General features: G+C 33.8%; 4 protein-coding genes and 1 long non-coding RNA gene across 10 annotated transcripts in view; 2 read left to right on the forward strand and 3 right to left on the reverse strand.

Moving 5' to 3' along the window:
- LOC111483187 overlaps positions 1-537 on the forward strand; it is a 2,948-nt gene extending 2,411 nt beyond the window's left edge. The window contains exons 3-4 of one of the 3 annotated variants that reach the window (XR_002718326.1): positions 99-296; positions 428-537. This is a non-coding gene — a long non-coding RNA (uncharacterized LOC111483187). Of the gene's footprint in view, positions 1-84; positions 298-427 lie in introns of those variants that run through there. The other 2 variants (XR_002718325.1, XR_002718324.1) reach the window with 2 other exon arrangements.
- LOC111483186 (monoacylglycerol lipase ABHD6-like) lies at positions 25-3,149 on the reverse strand. The gene is made up of 5 exons (XM_023129340.1): positions 2,775-3,149; positions 2,293-2,703; positions 572-661; positions 420-487; positions 25-331 (listed from the first exon to the last, which is right to left on the reverse strand). Exons 1-5 carry the CDS (start codon positions 3,012-3,014, stop codon positions 196-198), a joined length of 945 nt encoding a protein of 314 aa, XP_022985108.1. The 5' UTR covers positions 3,015-3,149; the 3' UTR covers positions 25-195.
- An 879-nt stretch (positions 3,150-4,028) lies between these two features.
- Positions 4,029-8,338, reverse strand: LOC111483381 (maf-like protein DDB_G0281937). 2 transcript variants are annotated; one of them, XM_023129574.1, is made up of 10 exons: positions 8,205-8,334; positions 7,789-7,860; positions 7,638-7,712; positions 6,928-7,014; positions 6,527-6,596; positions 6,339-6,430; positions 6,193-6,234; positions 6,018-6,098; positions 4,995-5,075; positions 4,029-4,309 (listed from the first exon to the last, which is right to left on the reverse strand). In XM_023129574.1, the coding sequence occupies exons 1-9, from the start codon at positions 8,229-8,231 to the stop codon at positions 5,004-5,006; spliced, it is 618 nt and encodes a 205-aa protein (XP_022985342.1). In that variant the 5' UTR covers positions 8,232-8,334; the 3' UTR covers positions 4,029-4,309; positions 4,995-5,003. The 2 variants fall into 2 exon arrangements, with proteins under 2 accessions (XP_022985342.1, XP_022985343.1); XM_023129575.1 differs by lacking the exon at positions 4,029-4,309 and having other exon boundaries at positions 4,718-5,075; positions 8,205-8,338.
- A 1,591-nt stretch (positions 8,339-9,929) lies between these two features.
- On the reverse strand, positions 9,930-12,659 carry LOC111482964. Of its 2 annotated transcripts, none has more exons than XM_023129014.1 (3): positions 12,391-12,659; positions 10,976-11,842; positions 9,930-10,516 (listed from the first exon to the last, which is right to left on the reverse strand). In XM_023129014.1, exons 2-3 carry the CDS (start codon positions 11,833-11,835, stop codon positions 10,342-10,344), a joined length of 1,035 nt encoding a protein of 344 aa, XP_022984782.1. In that variant the 5' UTR covers positions 11,836-11,842; positions 12,391-12,659; the 3' UTR covers positions 9,930-10,341. The 2 variants fall into 2 exon arrangements, with proteins under 2 accessions (XP_022984782.1, XP_022984783.1); XM_023129015.1 differs by having other exon boundaries at positions 10,976-11,907.
- A 1,076-nt stretch (positions 12,660-13,735) lies between these two features.
- On the forward strand, positions 13,736-18,004 carry LOC111483164 (gamma carbonic anhydrase 1, mitochondrial-like). Of its 2 annotated transcripts, XR_002718321.1 has the most exons (6): positions 13,736-13,971; positions 15,361-15,504; positions 16,306-16,431; positions 16,516-16,667; positions 17,124-17,602; positions 17,807-18,004. XR_002718321.1 is itself a non-coding variant. In XM_023129318.1 (5 exons), the coding sequence occupies exons 1-5, from the start codon at positions 13,857-13,859 to the stop codon at positions 17,400-17,402; spliced, it is 816 nt and encodes a 271-aa protein (XP_022985086.1). In that variant the 5' UTR covers positions 13,736-13,856; the 3' UTR covers positions 17,403-17,998. The 2 variants fall into 2 exon arrangements, 1 of the variants encoding a protein (XP_022985086.1); XM_023129318.1 differs by having other exon boundaries at positions 17,124-17,998.
- Positions 18,005-18,651: the final 647 nt, after the last annotated feature.

Raw genomic sequence — 18,651 nt, forward strand, 5'->3', positions numbered from 1 at the left:
AAAAAAAAAAAAAAAAAAAAAAAAAAAAAAATTGCTATTGTTTGATACTTTGATTAGTAATAGAAATGAGTACCATTGTACCAGTTTGAACATTACAGGTTTAAACATTTACCCCCGACAAAGAGGTCGGAGGCTTCGACCCTCCAACTCCACACGTTGAATAAAAAAAGAATAGAAAGGAAGCAATTTGGCATGTCATTTGGCTTGGGCATTTGAATGCAGGGTAGCAAGGAATTGCTTGAGACACCTATTGTAGATGCAAGGTCGTTCCAAGTGAACCAAGTGACCCGACTTCGGTATGCTTTGAAACGTTGCATTGTCGCCAAGTTCCCTACATTTAGCATGATTCAAAACAGAACTTAGGATTCAATTTCAAATGAATCCTTAGTTAACTTTTAATGGAATGAAATGATACGTACTCTTGTAGTTTTCGGGCAAGCTCGACATTGAAAATCTGATCATTTAGGCCCCATAAAAGATGTATCTTCTGCAAAGAGATGGATGAAGAATCATAAGCAATCTTCAAGTGAAAGAATTAAAGTGGGGAGTGAAGATGGGAAGAAGAGAGTGCCTGAGGGAACTTAGGCACAGTGCTGTCTTTGTTACTCATAACTAAGCCTTCAAGCAGCTCTGCCCTGTCCTTCCTGTTATTGAACATCACCTGCAATTGTTCAAATATAAAGTGTTAGCTGGGTTTAGGGATATATCAGGTTCGGGTTGGATTGAGTTGAGGGATTTTTTTGGACCTACCCAAAAATTCGGGTTGGTTGTATTGGTAACCTAACCTAACAGGAAAAATTTCGCAACCCAGCTCAATCCTCTATTTTTGGATGGTTCCTAAAAAAGAAGTTAAAAAATTTAATTTGTATCCCCTAAAATGCTAAAACAATTACCATCTATAAACTTCTAGTTTAAAAGTATCAAATAGAAGTGTAAGATGGAGTTACTAGATGACTTTATCTCACGACTCTTTTGTTTTTGTTCGGCTAAATTACAACAAATTACAATATTACCTCTAACGTTTCAAAACTATTCTTAGAGTAAAAATTATTTAGAATTATATTTGGGGTCATCGACACATTATTCTAAGCTCGAATTTCTTTTGTTAAACATTCTAATAAATCTCTATTTTAATTAAAATAAGTCGAGCCAAGAACGCTCTAGAGCTCACTCACCTGGGTGACATTTTTTTAACCAAAAAAAAAAAAAAAAAATCATAGATCTCTAACTTATTATATAATTATTATTATTTTTCCCCTCATAAAAATTACGAAGAAAATAATACTCAATTAGGTAAAGTTAGGGCCATCATGTAAGTAGGTACCTCTTTTATAAATTATCCTTTCAATATATTAATTTATAAATATGGCTATGAATTTCAAATTAATTAGGTTAGAAGTAGGTTAGATAGGTGGTCATTAAATGCAAAGTATTTTATTTATTTATTTTTTTTCCATTTTCAATTTGTTGGGGTTCAAACCTTCAAAAAAATTAATAACTTATAAATAAAATATGGAAACAAAAATCAATTTTTTAAAACATGAAAAAATGTTTATTAATTTCAAATAATTCGTTTTTAATTTTATAGAACAATTTTTATTTATTTTTTTTTTAAAAATTGTAATTTTATTTTAAATTTGAACAAGGCTTAACATTTACATTATTGTAGATTTTTTTATTAAAGATTTATTGACATTTTTTTTTCATGTATCTTTATTAAATTATAAAATATATATTTAATATGATATCAATAAAGAAAGTTTAATTTAGAGTAAAAAAATTGACACCCTTTTTCAAAGTTTAGTATATATTTTTATATAATTTTGAAATAATATTTGAACACATTTAAAAAAACGGAAGAAAAATCATTTGAGTGTTTTAATTAGGCTTTTAAAATAAATTTAATAGAAATTATAGAACATAAAAAATACCATTATTATTATTATTATTATTATTATTATTTTCTTAAATTAAAATTTTAGCTCTAAAACTATATAATTTAGTTTTGAATTTTGTTATTCTTTTTTAAATCAATAAATCTAATAGACAAAAAAAAAAAAAAAAAAAAAAGTTAGAACTTCATTATAAAAAAAAAAAAAATCTAAATTTATATCTAATAGTTTAATTAATTTTTAAAAAATTTCTGACATTTTTTTTTTATTAAAGAACAATTTTGTTCAATTAATTATAACTCGAAAAGTTGTAAAATAAATAATAACTAATAAAGAAAAAATAATAATAAATAAATAAATAAATATATATATATATATATATATATATATTTGTACGGACCTCGAGAAAGTCTTTATGGAGTCGATCGGGAAACCATAGCTTTTTATGAGCGGCAACGGAGAGGAGCGCTTTCAGGCCCTTCACCGACGTCGGAAGTAGCAGCTCAGAGGACGACCCAAACCCTAATCTCTGCAGCGTCTCGTCGCTGATCGAATCCGTCATAGCCAGAATCGAACCGGAAACCACCATAGCCTCCACCAGCTCTGGCCAGAGCTCTGCCAGTTTGAACGCTACCATCCCGCCGTAACTGAACCCGACCACCGTACATTTATCGATCCCAAGCTTTCTCAGCCCAGCCGCCAAACACTCGGCCTGAAACGTCGGTGACCGATCCGATTTATCGGTGATGGAGTCGCCAAAAAAGAGGAGGTCCGGGACGTAAACAGAGTATCGCTTAGAAAGGGCACCCACCTAAACAGAGTATCGGTGTTATTATATTTTGATTAATTAATAAGGTGTTGGGTTTAGTGAGGATTCGATACCTGGAATTGCCAAGTGACGATTCCTTCCGCGGCAAAACCATGAACCAGGACGACAACCGGCTTGGTTGGTTTTTGCGGCGGTTTGGGCGGTTGGGTTTTTTTGGGTTTGGAGAGAGTCTCGACGGGGACCCAGAAGTTCATGGTGGTGCCGGGCTCGAACTCGACGGAGTAAGGCACTACGCCGGCCATCTTCATTAGGGCGTGTAGCAGTGGGCGCTGAGCTGCAACCAAGTTCACCATGGCTAGTTGAATTTTGGAATAAGGTTGGAGGATTGAAGGCGAGGGGCTTAAATTTAAGTTGATTGGCTGGTTGGTTTAGTTTGGTGGGCGATTCCAACGCCCCTTATAGGTAAGCAAATATATATTGACTCCTCTATGGGCTTTGTATAAGGAATTATGTATCACCGATTGCAATCTAAAATTTTTAATTTTGGGTCGGTTGAATTAGTGACCTATTTTGGATGATGAAAGTTTCATATCCGCTAATTTAGGGAATGATCATAAGTTTATAATTAAGGAATACCATCTCTATGGGTATTAGGCCTCTTGGGGAAGCTCAAACCAAAACCATGAGAGCTTATGTTCAAAGTAGACAATATCATACCATTGTAGATTGTCGTGTTTATCTAACAACTTGAATAACTCAATCTTGGGTTATCAGTTATATTTATATTTATTAAATAACTAAAATATCATAAAGTTCAAGTATCAAACATTCACTAGCTATAACACATTATTAATACCAATCACAAACGTCTAATGTTCTAAATCTTTATAATAAACTTAAAAGTATATGAACACCCCAATAAAAAAAACACATTTATATACCATAGTTGTAATATGGATAGGATATTGCTCTCATTAGTTTTTAGTCATGTCAACATTTATTTGGCGGGCATGAAGTTCAACAACAAAAAAATTGTTTGAGTATGAGGAGTAGATACTACGAGAGTATTATATAGTTTCTTGTGAGTATCTCATTCGTGTTTTTTGGTTTGATGAACTCATTATCGAAGGAGGACTTTCTCGATCAACATCAAAAGTTAACTAGCTACCATACTTTATAAATAATACGAGGTTAGCTAATGTGAAGGACAATAACTCTCCAATATTTCTACAATCATATGATATTATTTACTGAGTATAAGCTCTCATAATTTTATTTTTTTATTAATTTTACTCAAAGAGTTCGTACCATAAGAGATAATTGTCCTCATTTTGTTCTTTCAACAAACTCGACCTAATGCCCATACATATGGCGACATGCTTTTGCTGCCTCTCTTTTAACTCCTCGATTTGGTTTATCATGATATTGTAGAGGTTTGAAATATGGTCTTTTTTACTTGCAAGCAAAAAAGAGGAGGGAAAAAAAAACGTCTTACCAAGTGTTATATAAACACGGGGTTCCTCATCTCAAAACCAATTGGTAATGAGAGTAACTAAATATTTTATAACGATTGTGAAACTTCGCCACCCTTCCAATTTGGGATCCTGAATATGTTCTCTCAAGTTGATATCTCTTTGGATTCACCATACTACAAAACACCATATGTTTGAATCTTTGTAATGTCGATACAATTAAATTTAAAATCACAATAATAATCCTACGAGAAAGAAGTCATTGAATTTAATCATATAAGAAAGAAGTCAGAAAAAAAAAATGATTCACTCAAATAACAAATAACTAGTACATGAAACACATAATGAGAAAGAAGTGATATAAATTTAAACCAGGGGCATAGCTAGATAGTTATGGCACGATGTAGGGGCATAGCTAGATAGTTATGGCACGATGTAGCACAGCTTGGTAGCGCATTTGTTTTGGGTACAAAATATCACGAGTTCAAATCCTGTCATCTTTACCTATTACTAATCTTCTAAACAGTAACGAGGAATCAATTGAGATCCATAAAAATGGAACATACATATATCGAACCCTTTTCTTGAAAGTTCAAATTTATGTTCTCTTGTCATAATTCATAAGAGTTAGCTTACCCCTTCTTACAAAAAAAAAATAGTGTATTTTCCTTTTCGTGTAACAAAATTACAAATTGTCAACATGTTTATTAAGATGTAAAAGATGAGTAATCGCGAACATCAAAACAGTTGAAGGATTATAACATCTATGTCCAAGATGAGCAGCCAACAAGAATAAGAATCTCAAACCTAATTTTCCGTGGTAACATGATGTAACAAAAGGTAAAAGTTCTTTTTTGTTACCTCAGCGAGCTATAAAGCATCATTCATGAGTTTCTCCGTAAGAGCTTTGGGAAGTCCCATCACTGTGTCAGTTGAACCTACCTGTTATACACTAAAACGTTTCAGGGTCTGATAGATAGATATGCCTACACAAGGTTAAAGTCAAGGCCTTAAGTGTTAGGATCATCATTCACTTTACAGTGAAATCAAAGGATGTTAGTTGAAACTGAAGTGAGGAGAATGTGACTTCTCTTAATAGAAAATGTTTCACAAAGCCCACATCCGTTTGAAAGTCCAGATCAGAATTAGATTAGATATAGCGAACAAATGGTAAATATAAAGGGGAATAACAAAACATCCAGTTCCCAGGCATATTTGTATTTTCCTAAATATAACTTCCAAAGGAAAAATAAACAAATGACTCGGTCCCAAGCAAGTCTGTTCAGTCGATTTTTTCTAGAAAATACGACTTATCACGTATTTTTGTTGATGGAAATAAGTGAAGGATGTACATTAAAATTAAAACAGTGAGATCCCACGTCGGTTGGAGAGGAGAACGATGCGTTCCTTATAAGGATGTAGAAACCTCTCCTTAACATATGCGTTTTAAAACTTTGAAGGGAAGCCTAGAAAGAAAAGCTGAAAGAGGACAATATCTGCTAGTGGTGGGCTTGGGCTGTTACAAAAATAGAACTTAGATGGAGCGGTCAGGCAGGCTAATTTTCTTTTGTAATTCATTGTCTGAGTAAATGTTTTAGAACCTTGATGAGATGTTCGACTCCCCAAACTGAACATGCGTAATATGATATGAAAAGCTAAGTTAATGTTTCGACACGCATAATATGATATGAAAAGCTAAGTTAATGTTTCGACACGTGGGTTTGTTCATCCTAGGATATGAATTTATTATCATTCATTGCACAAATCTAGATTTATGAAACCCTTTCAGATCCATGAGTCAATCTGTACTCATTCTTTATATAGATTACAAACAACAAACACAATGTTCGAATGTCTGCAAAAGCGTAGAGATATATTACTAACCACTGCCTCAACTAACGGCCAAGTCAGTGGATGTTCCAACATAAGACCCCCAGCTACTTTGAATGTAACGTCCTCTTCAATCTGATGCAATTTACCATCAATAAGACTTGAAAACAATGTAAACGAAAAGCACGACTTTGGAAAAGATCTAAATAGGCAATATTCCCACGTTTACCAGGCTATCTATAATCTCCTCTGGTATGTCATAGAAATAAACCTTCAGCAGAAAATTAGCCCAACGTTATTCAACTTGCCCTCGAACCATGTAAACGCTGTCCCTCGGTTAAGGAAGGATAAAATGTGAGTTGAAGGTTAGTATACCTCTGCCTCTTCCCATCCCCCTTTTCTTGTTCCTGTCTTGAGGTTGGTTATGAGTATAGAACCCACAACAGATGCATGACTACCAGAATAGCCTGCAGGTCGTTAAGTTGATCATTAGACATGCTTCAATTTTCACATCGTTCTACAAGAAGAAGAAATAAATGTTTGAAATCTGGAAGACAATTGACCTTTGATAAATTTTCGAGCTTCGTCCTTGTTAGATGGTTTCTCTCTAATTGTTCCTTCATAGACCACCACCTCAAAATCAATCAAGAAACTTCTTAATAGGTTACTAGACAATAAGAGACAATGTCAAAGAAAAACTGGAAAAAGAAAGTGCATCACGAATGGATACATATCCCTTGCACAACTGAAATTAGTAACTTGTTTGTTACCTAGGATGGATTTGGTACAACTTTTTGAAGCTTTTCAAAATGTTCTTACATAATTATAAGTGATTTCTGAGACTTCTAAAAGTATTTGAAAGAATGAACACTTAATCGGCAAAGTTATCTAAACTCACTCTAATAACTCTAATATTATGCGAGTTAATGCAAATACTGAACAGGAAGAGGGAGTTAAAGCATACTGTGTCTGCAGTCAGTAACAGTGTTGCAGGTGCATCATTGTCCAGTTGAGCACCAGTGGCTAGAATTCTTGACATAATTGCATCTGCCTAAGAGAAATCAAGTGAAAACCATCAGATAGAAGCCCTTCTTTTGACCTTGTGAAAGACTAAAAGATAAGAACATATACTCCATAAGTAACCCCTGTCTTCCAAAGTTACAATGGTTCCAATTGAGCATGTCATTGACAAAGTCCTTAAAAAAAAGAGCCTTAATAGATGAAAGTCCCGCAGGACTTCTGTTAATTTCATAGTGCCTTGGATGTAATTAAAAGTAATTGTGCTTCTAAAGGAAATCAGTTTCGGGCTCAAATTGGGGGTAAATGTCGAATTCCTATCTACGGTCCCTTTTCCTTCAAATTGAAAATTCCTCAAGATTCAGAGGATCAAATTGAGTAATTTTGATAAAGAAATTGAGAGCTGAAACATCGTAGAACAGGCCGTTCTTTTTACTTTCTAGTTACTAACTACCCCTTACAAATCAGGCTTGCTTGGCTCAACCATATTGAAAAGCTGCATGAACTATTAACTTTTCAACATTCACTTGAATTACAAACGAGACTAAAGAAGTTGTTACTTCACTTCCAAGAACAATGCAAAAGATGAAATGGCTAGATATTAGAGCAAAGCCAAATGGTTCCCAAATTTACACTAGGAAAGTAAATAAGCCACACCTTTGCCTCAGCCAGAGCCACCACCAGTTCTTCAGGCCTTTCCTTCCTAATCGCTTTCTCATCAATGTCTGCCGTCTAACACAGAATAAGTCAAGTCAATCTTCCAATGACTAAACAAGGAGGAAAAGGAATCCCTAATAAGAAAATTCACCATGATAGTGAACTCGTATCCCATCTCCGACAGAATACGCCGGCGAGCCATGGACGAAGAACCTAATATTATCTGCCAAAAATAACAACAAATGCAAAAATTGAGATCGAGACAAATTTCGCCATAACCGACCTCGAAATACAGTAAAAAAAAAAAAACAACAAATCAAATGGGCAAAAACAAAATAAACAAACCAACCAAAGAAGAGAGATAGAAGGTTCAAACTGCGGCAACCTACTTCCCAAAAGTAACAAGCATTTGATTAAGCCTAAGCGAACAACACCGACGGAATAGTCTATAAATCTTTTATAGTGTAGAAACAATAGTGAACACAAAATCTTGTAGCGGGAAATTTCAAACGGAGGTTCGTTCTTAAATTGCGAAAGACAAGCAAATGGTAAGGTAAGAAAGCGAACCTGAAATGGAGATTTGTCTGCGGCCATTTCTCTGCAATCTCAAGCTTCCTGGAATTGCGGCAGATAAGATTTCGAGCCTGAATCTCTAGAGAAAACCAATCCACGAAAACTGGAGCGAACTGCCTCTTGTTTTTTTTTTGTTCTTCCCTTTCTTTCACAGTAAAAACATAATTTTTTTTTTAACGAATTACAGAACTTTCAAAAATACTTTAAATTTCTTTTTAAAAAAATTCAAATACTTTATCTCCAAATGAATGATCTATGAAGGGTTGATAGACAGTTTTTGCTCCTATTATTGATGGTAAGAATTTGTTTTAACTGTGTTAAGTTAATTTTAAAATTTATGAGTATTTTTTTTAAACTAGAAGATAGTGTTTTTAAACTTTTTAAAAATAGTTGAAGAGTATTATTGAATTTTTTTAAATAAAAGGTATTTTTGAGCCACCTTTAAAATTAGGTATTTAGAATGATAATTAATCTCTTATTTACGTATTTATATTTTCTAATGAGTAAATTGTTATTATTATATTCATAAGACTCAATGACTTGAACGATTTGGACTATCCAACCCAAACTATAAGGGTCGGGTTGTATTAAATTTTTTTAGTAGTTTAACTTCAAATTTTTTAAAACCAAAAATTTGATTTCGTTGGCAGTTTGAAACTTTTTTTTTTTGTTGAGGTTACCGACCAACCCAAAAATAGAGTTCACAACTCGAGACAACCCTACCTTACTTTTAAGATTATAATGAATATTAAGAATATTTGACAAACGTTAAAGTCAAACTTTAAAGTTGAAAAAATAAGTTACGGATCAAAACGAATCACAAAGAAAATTAAATAAAATAAAACAATAAACACAGTACCAAAAAGCAAAAAGCAAAGAATATTATTATCATAAACATACAATTGTTAGATTGAAAAAAAAAAATCAAAATGAAAAAAAATGAAAAAGATGACGATGATATCAACAAAATAATACATTTTACATTAATAAGAAATTAGATGAAAAATAAATCACAAAGAAAATAATGCTTCAAAATAAATAAATAAGAAATTAAATTAAGGCCGTTATATTTAGAATATCAATGCTCTAATTTGGTATATAATTGATATATTTAATGACATCTAAAATTAGAATAATAAAATTAAAAAATATATATTTAATTTAATTTTTTTTTTTGGCATATATGGAAAGCTCAGAAACTATGGATAGTTTTGCAATTACCCTAAAAGAAAAGAAAAAGAAAAAGAAGAAAAATAATAATAAATAAATAAATAAATATATATATATTAGAAAATATCACTTTTATTATTATTTTCAAAGGGAGAATAGTAATTTTTCTTATTGCGTTTTATATTTTAAGTTCAATTTAGCTCAAGTTATTTTAATCAATGCGACGAATTACAAACAATAATGAGAAATAATTTTTTTTTAATTATTAATAATATAGGTAGATAAAATAGATCAAACTTATTGTTATAAAAAATAAATGATTTAAAAGAACTATCATACATTTTCTTTACATTGGACACCAAATCTAAGGTAGTGTACTGTTTTTTGTTTCTCGACAAAAGAAAAGGAGACGGTTCTATTTGCTTTACAATAGTGAAATATATGAACTTCTGACTACTTGATCGAGGTTACGAATCTTCACCTTAATTAAACTATGCTCTCATTCATAAAAATCTCAAACCGAAAATAAAGTTTTATCAGAATGCAGAATGCAGCCCGGAACCTGCTTGTAAGGATTTTTGCAGCATTGTATTCCAACTGACAAAGACACGAAGAGGTGTAATGCTAAAAGGGAAGTTTTTGTAGGCACCAAAGAGCAGAGGGATACCGACTTTTGAAGCATACATACACATCTCAGGGAATGATTCACAAACCAAGTTTAAACTCCAATGAAGAAAAACCTTGTGAGTTCTCAGATGAAACAACTAAAACTATGTAACTACACAATAAAGTCCACAAGGGTTTTCACAAATACAATATCGGCACGAGTACCTGATGCTTGCCTCCGTGGTCGGAAATCATGGTCACGACCGCCACCTTGTTCGGCCCGGGGTTGTGAACCGAGAGAGATGAAGCCAGGCTACGCTGGCTGGTGAGCAAGGAGAACAGGGTATGCTTTGGATTAAATATGTGAAGCACTCAAGGCCATTACCTTGCATTGTTCATTCATGGCTACAAGTTGAGCCTCCTTCTTGTCAAGAAGGGCACTCAACCTCACATTTTCTTCCATGAGTTTCTGGACTTCTACTTCTTTCTGCATTTTCTCACCCTCCAACTGAGTGGTTTTAGCAACTAGCCTGTGTTCATAGCAATCAATTTAAGAGCCCATGCAAACAATTTTTAAGAGTAAACTACACAAAATGACGAGGAAAATTAACATTTCCATGCCTCAGCTTCATGCCACAAATCACAATATGTTCAGCCATATGATATTAAGTAATGCCACGGATTGAAAACTGTTTGTCATCAATGCATTTTCCTAGTATTGCTTCTGACCAAACACAAGGAGCAGAAAGGAAATTTCATTACACGACACCGTCGGGCTACACATTTATATAAAGGTCTACCATAAGCTGGCTCACAAGGCAATACAAGTACAAGAAAATCTTAGTGCATTGGAGAAATCTATGTGTAGTGCGAATCAAAAGAAAATGACATCATCCAGGAAAACCTACAGAATAAACTGAACGTTCATGATAACCAAAGAAAAGAACAAGCAAGGTCAAAGCAATATGACATTAAGAAAATGTACAAACCGTTCGAAGAGCCGCTCGATTGTCTGAAACTGTTTTTCTGATGACAAAAGTGTTTCTCTAACAGTAATGAGACTACTGACATATGATTTCAAAGACTCAAAGTCCTGCTTAACACGACATAGTTCCTGCTCATTTTCAGCAGCTCTTTGCCTCTGTCTACACGTTTCTTCGACCAGATCCTCGACTCTCTGCTTCATTTCATTTAGAATGCCGTTAGTACCCACAGAAAATTGTTCCATTTCCTCCAGTTTTGAGGACATGTTCTCAATCTGGATTGATTTCTTTTTAATTTCCTCCTGACCCAAATGAACCTTTTCCTTCTCTTCAGCAGTTTCAAATTCTGCCAAAATAACCCTCTTGACAAGTGCTTCCATTACATCTGAAACCATCTGAACAGACTTAAGTATTTGACCGATATACGCAGCATCTTGTTCATCCAATAAACCACATGGCTTACCAATACCAACCAAGGATTCCTCTTCAGTACCGTCGAATGAAGAAAGATCGATACTCTTAGACCAACCAGACAGCGGTATTCCACTTTTGTCAACTAATCCTACCCCTTCTAAATGCTTAATACCACATGAAGAGTGAGCCAAATGGGGTATCGCCAACATTCTCGCTTTCGATTTCAAGTATGTCAACAATGAAGAAGTTGTCTTAACTCGTCGCCAGAGAACCTCTAGCTCCTTTCTCGAGTCATCCTCAGACCCTTCTATACAAGCCTTTACCTCCATAAGCCTTGCTTGCAACACATCTACTTCTGATTGACGCCTTTCCATTTCATGCTTCCAAGTTCCATTTGTTTCACTGAGCTGAGTTTTCAAAGCTGATAGATCAAGTTCTTCCTCTGTGGCCATAATCGCTCTGTCAAAAAATAATTGCAATAAGAAACTTCAAACATAAGCTCCCAATCGGAAAACATTTGACATCTAAGAGACACACATTACAAACAAGATCAGTGAAACACATTGAAATTACATAGATAACATCTAGGAAATAACGAAAACAGCATCTCCGGGGCTACATCGGACATAATACTTCAAAAGACAAGTAGATATCTGAGTATAAACAAATTATGAGTCCATCAAAATAGGCTTAACTAAACCTTCCGATCAAAGATCGAGCAAACTAAATATGAATGCACACAAGACGATACAAAGTAAATCTAAAGCAAGACCGAGCTCAAAATTATCAGATTCCTTAAAAAAAACATCCATCCAAGTCATCAGAACAAAATTCAAATCAATAAACAAAGAACACACAAAAGTAGTCTCATCGGCTCGAAACCCTAAAATCCGCTCACCAAACCCCAACAGAAAAACCCCCCAAAACTCACCTGATCTAACACAAATTCAAGACTCGAAACAAACGAAAACACAGAAATAAACTGCAAGAATGATCGAGATACTCACAGTGATGATGGAGAGCGCGAATTAGAAGCAGTTCAGAGTGGAAAAAGGAAGTTCAAAAGTGAGAAATGCAATCGAAAAAGGGAATTAGAAGAAAACGATTGAGAAGGAGAAGAAGAAGAAGAACAACAACAACAACAACAACAAGACGAAGACGAAGAAGGATTCAAACTGAAGAAGGGAAGATCGAATTGTCAGAACGATGTTGCGTTGGATTGTTACTGTTACCTGAAAAACAAGATTTCAACAAAAGACCAATAATATGTAAATGGCCCAACCACCCTCTTGCTTTTAACATTCTTCTCTCTCTCTCTCTCTCCCGCTTATTTTATTTTATTTTTAATTTTATCTTTATTTTAAAATTCAAATATATAATTAAAATTTATTTCAAATTTAAAGGTATTTTATATAAAATTTTTCAACCATAATTATGATGGTTTGGTGTTGGGTAAATATTAATTTTTAATTTTTTTTAATTTATTAAGAAATCAATTTAATAAATGAATTGAGGAGGGATTAAAATGTAAATAAATAACGATGACTTTTCTCTCTATGACGTGTTGGTTTGCCTTTAAGGGTTTTTTTGGAAATTGTATTTTTTTTATTCAAAATTTAGTCTTTTTAATATTGGACAAAAATGTCGTAGAAATTTAAATTGAAATATATATTTAATTTAGAATATTGACGTATAAATTTATCGGTCATGAATTACATTTATTTTAAAAAATTAAGATCATTATTTAAAAATGGTAACATAATTAGTTTTTGTAATTATAAATTTTATACAATTTAATTTTTCTATTTTTAAGTTTGTTATAATTTAAGTAGAGATCTCCATTTTACTCGGGAATTTCCGTTTAGACATTTTTACCTGTTAGATAAATGGAGTCAAATTGCATTCACATCTCGTTCCCACCTAAATCCTGCTTCATTCATTCTGTTTAATATAAATATATTTTCAACTTATATTAAATGGTGTAATTAATTTTGAGACTTCGATAATATTTAAACTAAAAATTAGATGAAAGTGTCTGCGCTAATTTAAGGAATGATCTTTAATTTTTAATTAAGAATACTATCTTCATTGAGATGAGAGACCAAACCATCAGAGCTCACGTGTTAATTATTATTTAAAATTATTATTATTTGATGGAACTTTTTTTAATTAAAACAATTAATTAAAAGTATTTAAAATAGTGGATTTCTAACTGAAAAATATTAATAATATTTTATTTGGAAACTAATTTATCCACATAAACTATTTTAAAATTTAGAAATTAATATTAAATTAAACCTTTAATCGAATAAAATCAATATTTAAATGTAATTTCAAACTTGATGGAAAAAGAAATTGATGAACTTACTTCGACAGAGCTTTCTTCTCTTCTGAATCCGAAGTTTTCTCCATCTGTAATTGAAGCAAAAGATTGAAGAACGAGGAGGAGGAGGACGAAGAACAAGTGTGGAAGATGGGAACATTGGGAAAGGCAATTTACACCGTCGGATTCTGGATCCGGGAGACCGGCCAAGCCCTCGATCGTCTTGGTTGCCGGCTCCAAGGGAGTTACTACTTTCAAGAACAACGTAACCTTCTTAATTTCCACATTCTACTCTATTATCTTCCAAGTCTCACTATGCTATTAATATTGTTAATTGTTTTCCCACCGATTTTCTTTTGGTGTTATCATTTGCGGTCTTCGATGTAATGGAAATATATCTTGATGTGTATTATTACGTTTGCCTTGTATGGACATTCGAACGAGAATTTTGTTGGTTGGACAAGATTTATACAAGGCATGATCTTAGATATTGTATTGTGATTTTCAACTTGTAGATATGAACTGTTATGGTCTCTTATCATTGCTTAAGAGGAATGTGCATTTGTGTTTAGTGTTTGTTTGGTGAAACTGCCTCTGTGGAGGACGGTGTTGATTTTTAGGTTATGGTACTCGTCAGTTTAGGCTGTTCATCAAGTAATCTTTCAGAATGCAGCAACATAAATTTAGAGAGCTTATGTTAGGCGTTAATTGTTGAGAACTGGACGCAGTAAAAATTCATCATCATTATCTGTTATACCCAAGGATTAAAATATCGATGCCGATCTTAATATTGGTATTTCAATTTTACATATATATGGATAAAATTTTGTTATTGGTGGATACTTCTGTAAATCTTGTTAAATTAATAATCAAGTTGTTAAACTAAGTTGATAAATCTTGTTATTAGTATTCATACTCATATTGAGATTAATAGATGAGATTCTTTTATGTTTTATGTATGTTCATAAAAGATATTGGAGATATCGATTAATCCTTAATATCAATGTTGAACCATCCGAGTTAAAGATATATCGACATCTGAATAGATATTTCAATCATTGATTATTCCGTTATCTGAGGGTTATAGTAGTTTGTCTGTACACGTTTTAGCTGTTTGGATTTAACTTGAATCCATCTTTTGTTGTGTGATAATGCATCCTTTTGTCACTCCTTTTTTCTTTTTAACTAGCACCTCCTATACTGAGAACTCCAATGTAAAAGAAAATAGATTACAAACTAAAGACTGTTGCAAAACACTTGCAAACAAGGGCTGTTGCAAAGTGCTTCTTAGAAAGACACGAAAAATGCAAATAGCAAAACAATGCTGGTGCATTATGTTATGCTATGATTTCCCACCATCTCGTGGAGGGAAACCTTTGCCGTCCCTTGCACCACCTCTATTACAAAAGCCACCACACCCACAACCACCTTTATTACCACTCATACGCCCACAATGACCTCCACCATCAGTTTAAAATTCAATTTTGGTCATGTATATATTCAGTACTTGACTGAGGTTTTGTTATATACACTGCCAAATTGTATATGCCTTGGAGTTGAACCGTTGTTTTTGCTGTGCTAGGCTTTTGGTTTGAATTCTCTATAAGTAAATTATTCAAATGACATTATCTAATTCTGATTCTTATTTCTTTAGTATCTAGGCATAGGACGCTCATGAACATATTTGACAAGGCTCCTGTGGTTGACAAGGATGCATTTGTGGCGCCTAGTGTATCTATCATTGGTGATGTGCAGGTGGGACGGGGTTCCTCCATTTGGTATGGGTGTGTTTTGAGAGGTAAGCTTAACATTAGCCTATTTGGAGATGTTCATGTTGTTTCATTTCCTATATTTGGTAGTATGTTGATTTTGATGTCCCCCCCCCAAGATAGTTTTTCCAATTTCCAAAGTTCCTTAATGTGGACTTTACTCCTTATCAAATAGTGTTTAATAGTACTCATCCATTAATCTTGACGTGAAATTTCAATGTTATTTGGCTCTTGAAATTCATTTGATGGAATAATTCGCATGCCTGTTGAAGTAACGGTCATCCAGTTCTGGAGAAAAACTGATGAAAGCATGTTTGGTACTAAAATGTTTCAAAATATAATATTCTGAACAGTACTATAAGGCAAGAATATTAGAAGAAAAAGGCTGTAGAAGAAATGTTTGTGATTTTTAGGTTAAGACTGGTGCTTCATTATTGATTTTTAGGTAAATGCCATTTCAGCGAGTGTAGTGAAATTGTAGGTTCTAGGTTGTGCCTAAGCATGAGGTCTTGCAACAATTGAAACTCAGTTTGCTGTATTCTTGCTTGTTAGCAATTACCAATGTTTGTGTTCCTACGACCTATCACTATCAGGAATAGGACTTTTTTTGGGGAACATAACTGGTGTTTTTTCTGAGAAAAATAACCACTCTTTTGAATGCAAATAGTAAATAACTCTACTCTTCTTATTGCCTAAATTTGTTCGAGTGAGAACTGTTTTTTTACCAGGTAACAACCATTTATCAGTAATTTGTTTGACCAGTTTGCTTTCCCTATCTTCTTCTTTCGCACCATTTGTTTATATTTGTCTAACTGCAAAATATTATGAAGGTGATGTTAACAGCATTAGTGTTGGTTCCGGGACCAACATACAAGACAACTCTTTAGTTCACGTAGCAAAATCCAATTTGAGTGGAAAGGTTTTACCAACGATCATTGGAGATAATGTTACTGTTGGTGAGTGATATATCTTGTTTAAAATGATATTAGTATCTATCATTCGATGTGTATGTGTTAAGGTTTCAAATTTGAACTGGACAGGTCACAGTGCCGTGTTACATGGATGTACTATTGAGGACGAGGCATTTGTGGGGATGGGAGCGACATTGCTTGATGGAGTCTTCGTTGAAAAACATGCAATGGTTGCTGCTGGAGCACTTGTGAGGCAGAATACAAGGATCCCATGCGGAGAGGTCTCTCAATACTATCATTTTACTTTGTATCAGTGTATTTATCGGTCTTGAAATTTATAGTCAAATTGATACGGTTGTTACTTGACTCCCACAATTCTAGGATTGATGGCACAATTCACCAGTCTCCAATGGAAAATTGCTCTTGTTTGTTTATGTGATTGAGAGAACGGTAGTTAGGAAGAGTATTAAAGGGATTAGGTCAAGTGTGTGAGCTGATCTGTTTTGAGGTGTGGGTTCATGTAGTTACTAGTTTTTTATGATGTGGGTAAAATGTGTGCAAAAGAATATACACTTAGAGTGATGAGCGGGGTCGTTTTGGCTTTTTGCCGAAGTCTTGGAAGGAGACTGTAGGATCTCTGAATCGTCCCTTGGATACGAACCCTTCTCCATTCTATAAAGTAATTTGCTTATATCATGTTTGAAAGAAATTATTAACTATTAGTAGTGCAATCACAGGTATGGGGAGGCAATCCGGCCAAATTCCTGAGGAAGCTTACAGAAGAAGAGATGGCCTTTATCTCCCAGTCAGCCATTAATTATTCCAACTTATCACTGGTTCATGCAGCTGAAAACGTAAAGAGCTTTGACGAAATTGAATTCGAAAAGGTTCTTCGCAAGAAGTTTGCTCGTCGTGATGAAGAGTATGATTCAATGCTGGGCGTTGTTCGTGAAATCCCCCCAGAGCTCGTTCTTCCAGATAATATACTGGCCAATAAAGTACCAAAATCTTCTTAAGACATTTTCTTAATGTAGGCACATAAAAATTCTTCCCCTTTCAAATGTCGAGTTGATAAAAGACGAGACTTTCATCTCAAATAATTTATGGAGGTTGGATGAAAGAGCGAGTGCCAGCAATCACGGACAACGTCCTCTGGCCACAGCTCGAGTCAATCATCTTCTCCGAAACCCCATTTTTCTTCCTCTTGAGAAATCAGGTACAATGAGACATCATTACTTTGGATGCTTTAATCATCTTGAATCCATTCTTGGTTTTGAATATTTCATTGGCTGTTACTAGTTGGAAATAAATAACTAAGGAGGCTTCCTGATTCTTTTTCATAGATCAAATCTTTGAATCGAAACAGGGAGCTAATATTTGTTTGGGAGTGTTTGATGCTTGTCTGATTTGATTACATTAGCCAACTGTAAAGGTCTCTCATGTGAAGCAAATGTATGGCTGATGCAATGCAGAAGGGTGGACGAGGGGGATGTTCTTAGCCAATGTTGCGGCTATGGAGTTTGGTTGATAATGGGATGAATGGGCCAATCTGTTTGTCGGCCTTCTTTGAAGAATAATAATCGTACAACCATTTTGTTTTGTTTTTTGTTTTTTTTTTTTTTTTTTTTACAAAAAAACCTAGATGCTTGATGAACCGAAAGAAATGTCAATTATTAAAGCCACTAGCTTTTCCTATTAAGATCCCCACTTCCATCTCCCTGAGTGGCAAAGTTGAGTAAAGTACATGCTTGATTTGACATGGATTCAATAGCTCCAACTTGATCCCCCAAGAAACACTGTTTATTCGCTTCGTGGACCGTACAAATTCCTTTTTAAGTTTTAAGTTTGGTTCGTGGATTCAAGTGATACATAAGTAAGATGTTTAATCGAGCATTGGGAGATAAGTAAAATGAATGGAAGTGAGTGATTGAAAGTGGGTATAAATCACTTTTAAGCTCTAAATTCAGTTGGAGATTCAAGTGATACATAAGTAAAATACTTTACTGAGCATTGAAATCGATCGATAAAAATGTAAATTTAAGAGATAAAACGAACGGAAGTGATTGAAAGTAGGGGTAAAATGAACGGAAGTGAATAAAAGTGAGTACAAATCACTTTAAAGTTCTAAGTTCAGTTATTCGTAGATTTAAGTGATACATAAGTAGAATACTTTATCGAGCATTGAAATCGATCGACAAAAAAGTAAATTTAAAGATAAAACGAACGGAAGTGATTGAAAGTGAGGAAGTGATTTAAAGACGTGAC

Source organism: Cucurbita maxima, unplaced genomic scaffold (genome assembly GCF_002738345.1).
Source record: "Cucurbita maxima cultivar Rimu unplaced genomic scaffold, Cmax_1.0 Cma_Scf00008, whole genome shotgun sequence".
NCBI classification, from domain to species: Eukaryota; Viridiplantae; Streptophyta; class Magnoliopsida; order Cucurbitales; family Cucurbitaceae; genus Cucurbita; species Cucurbita maxima.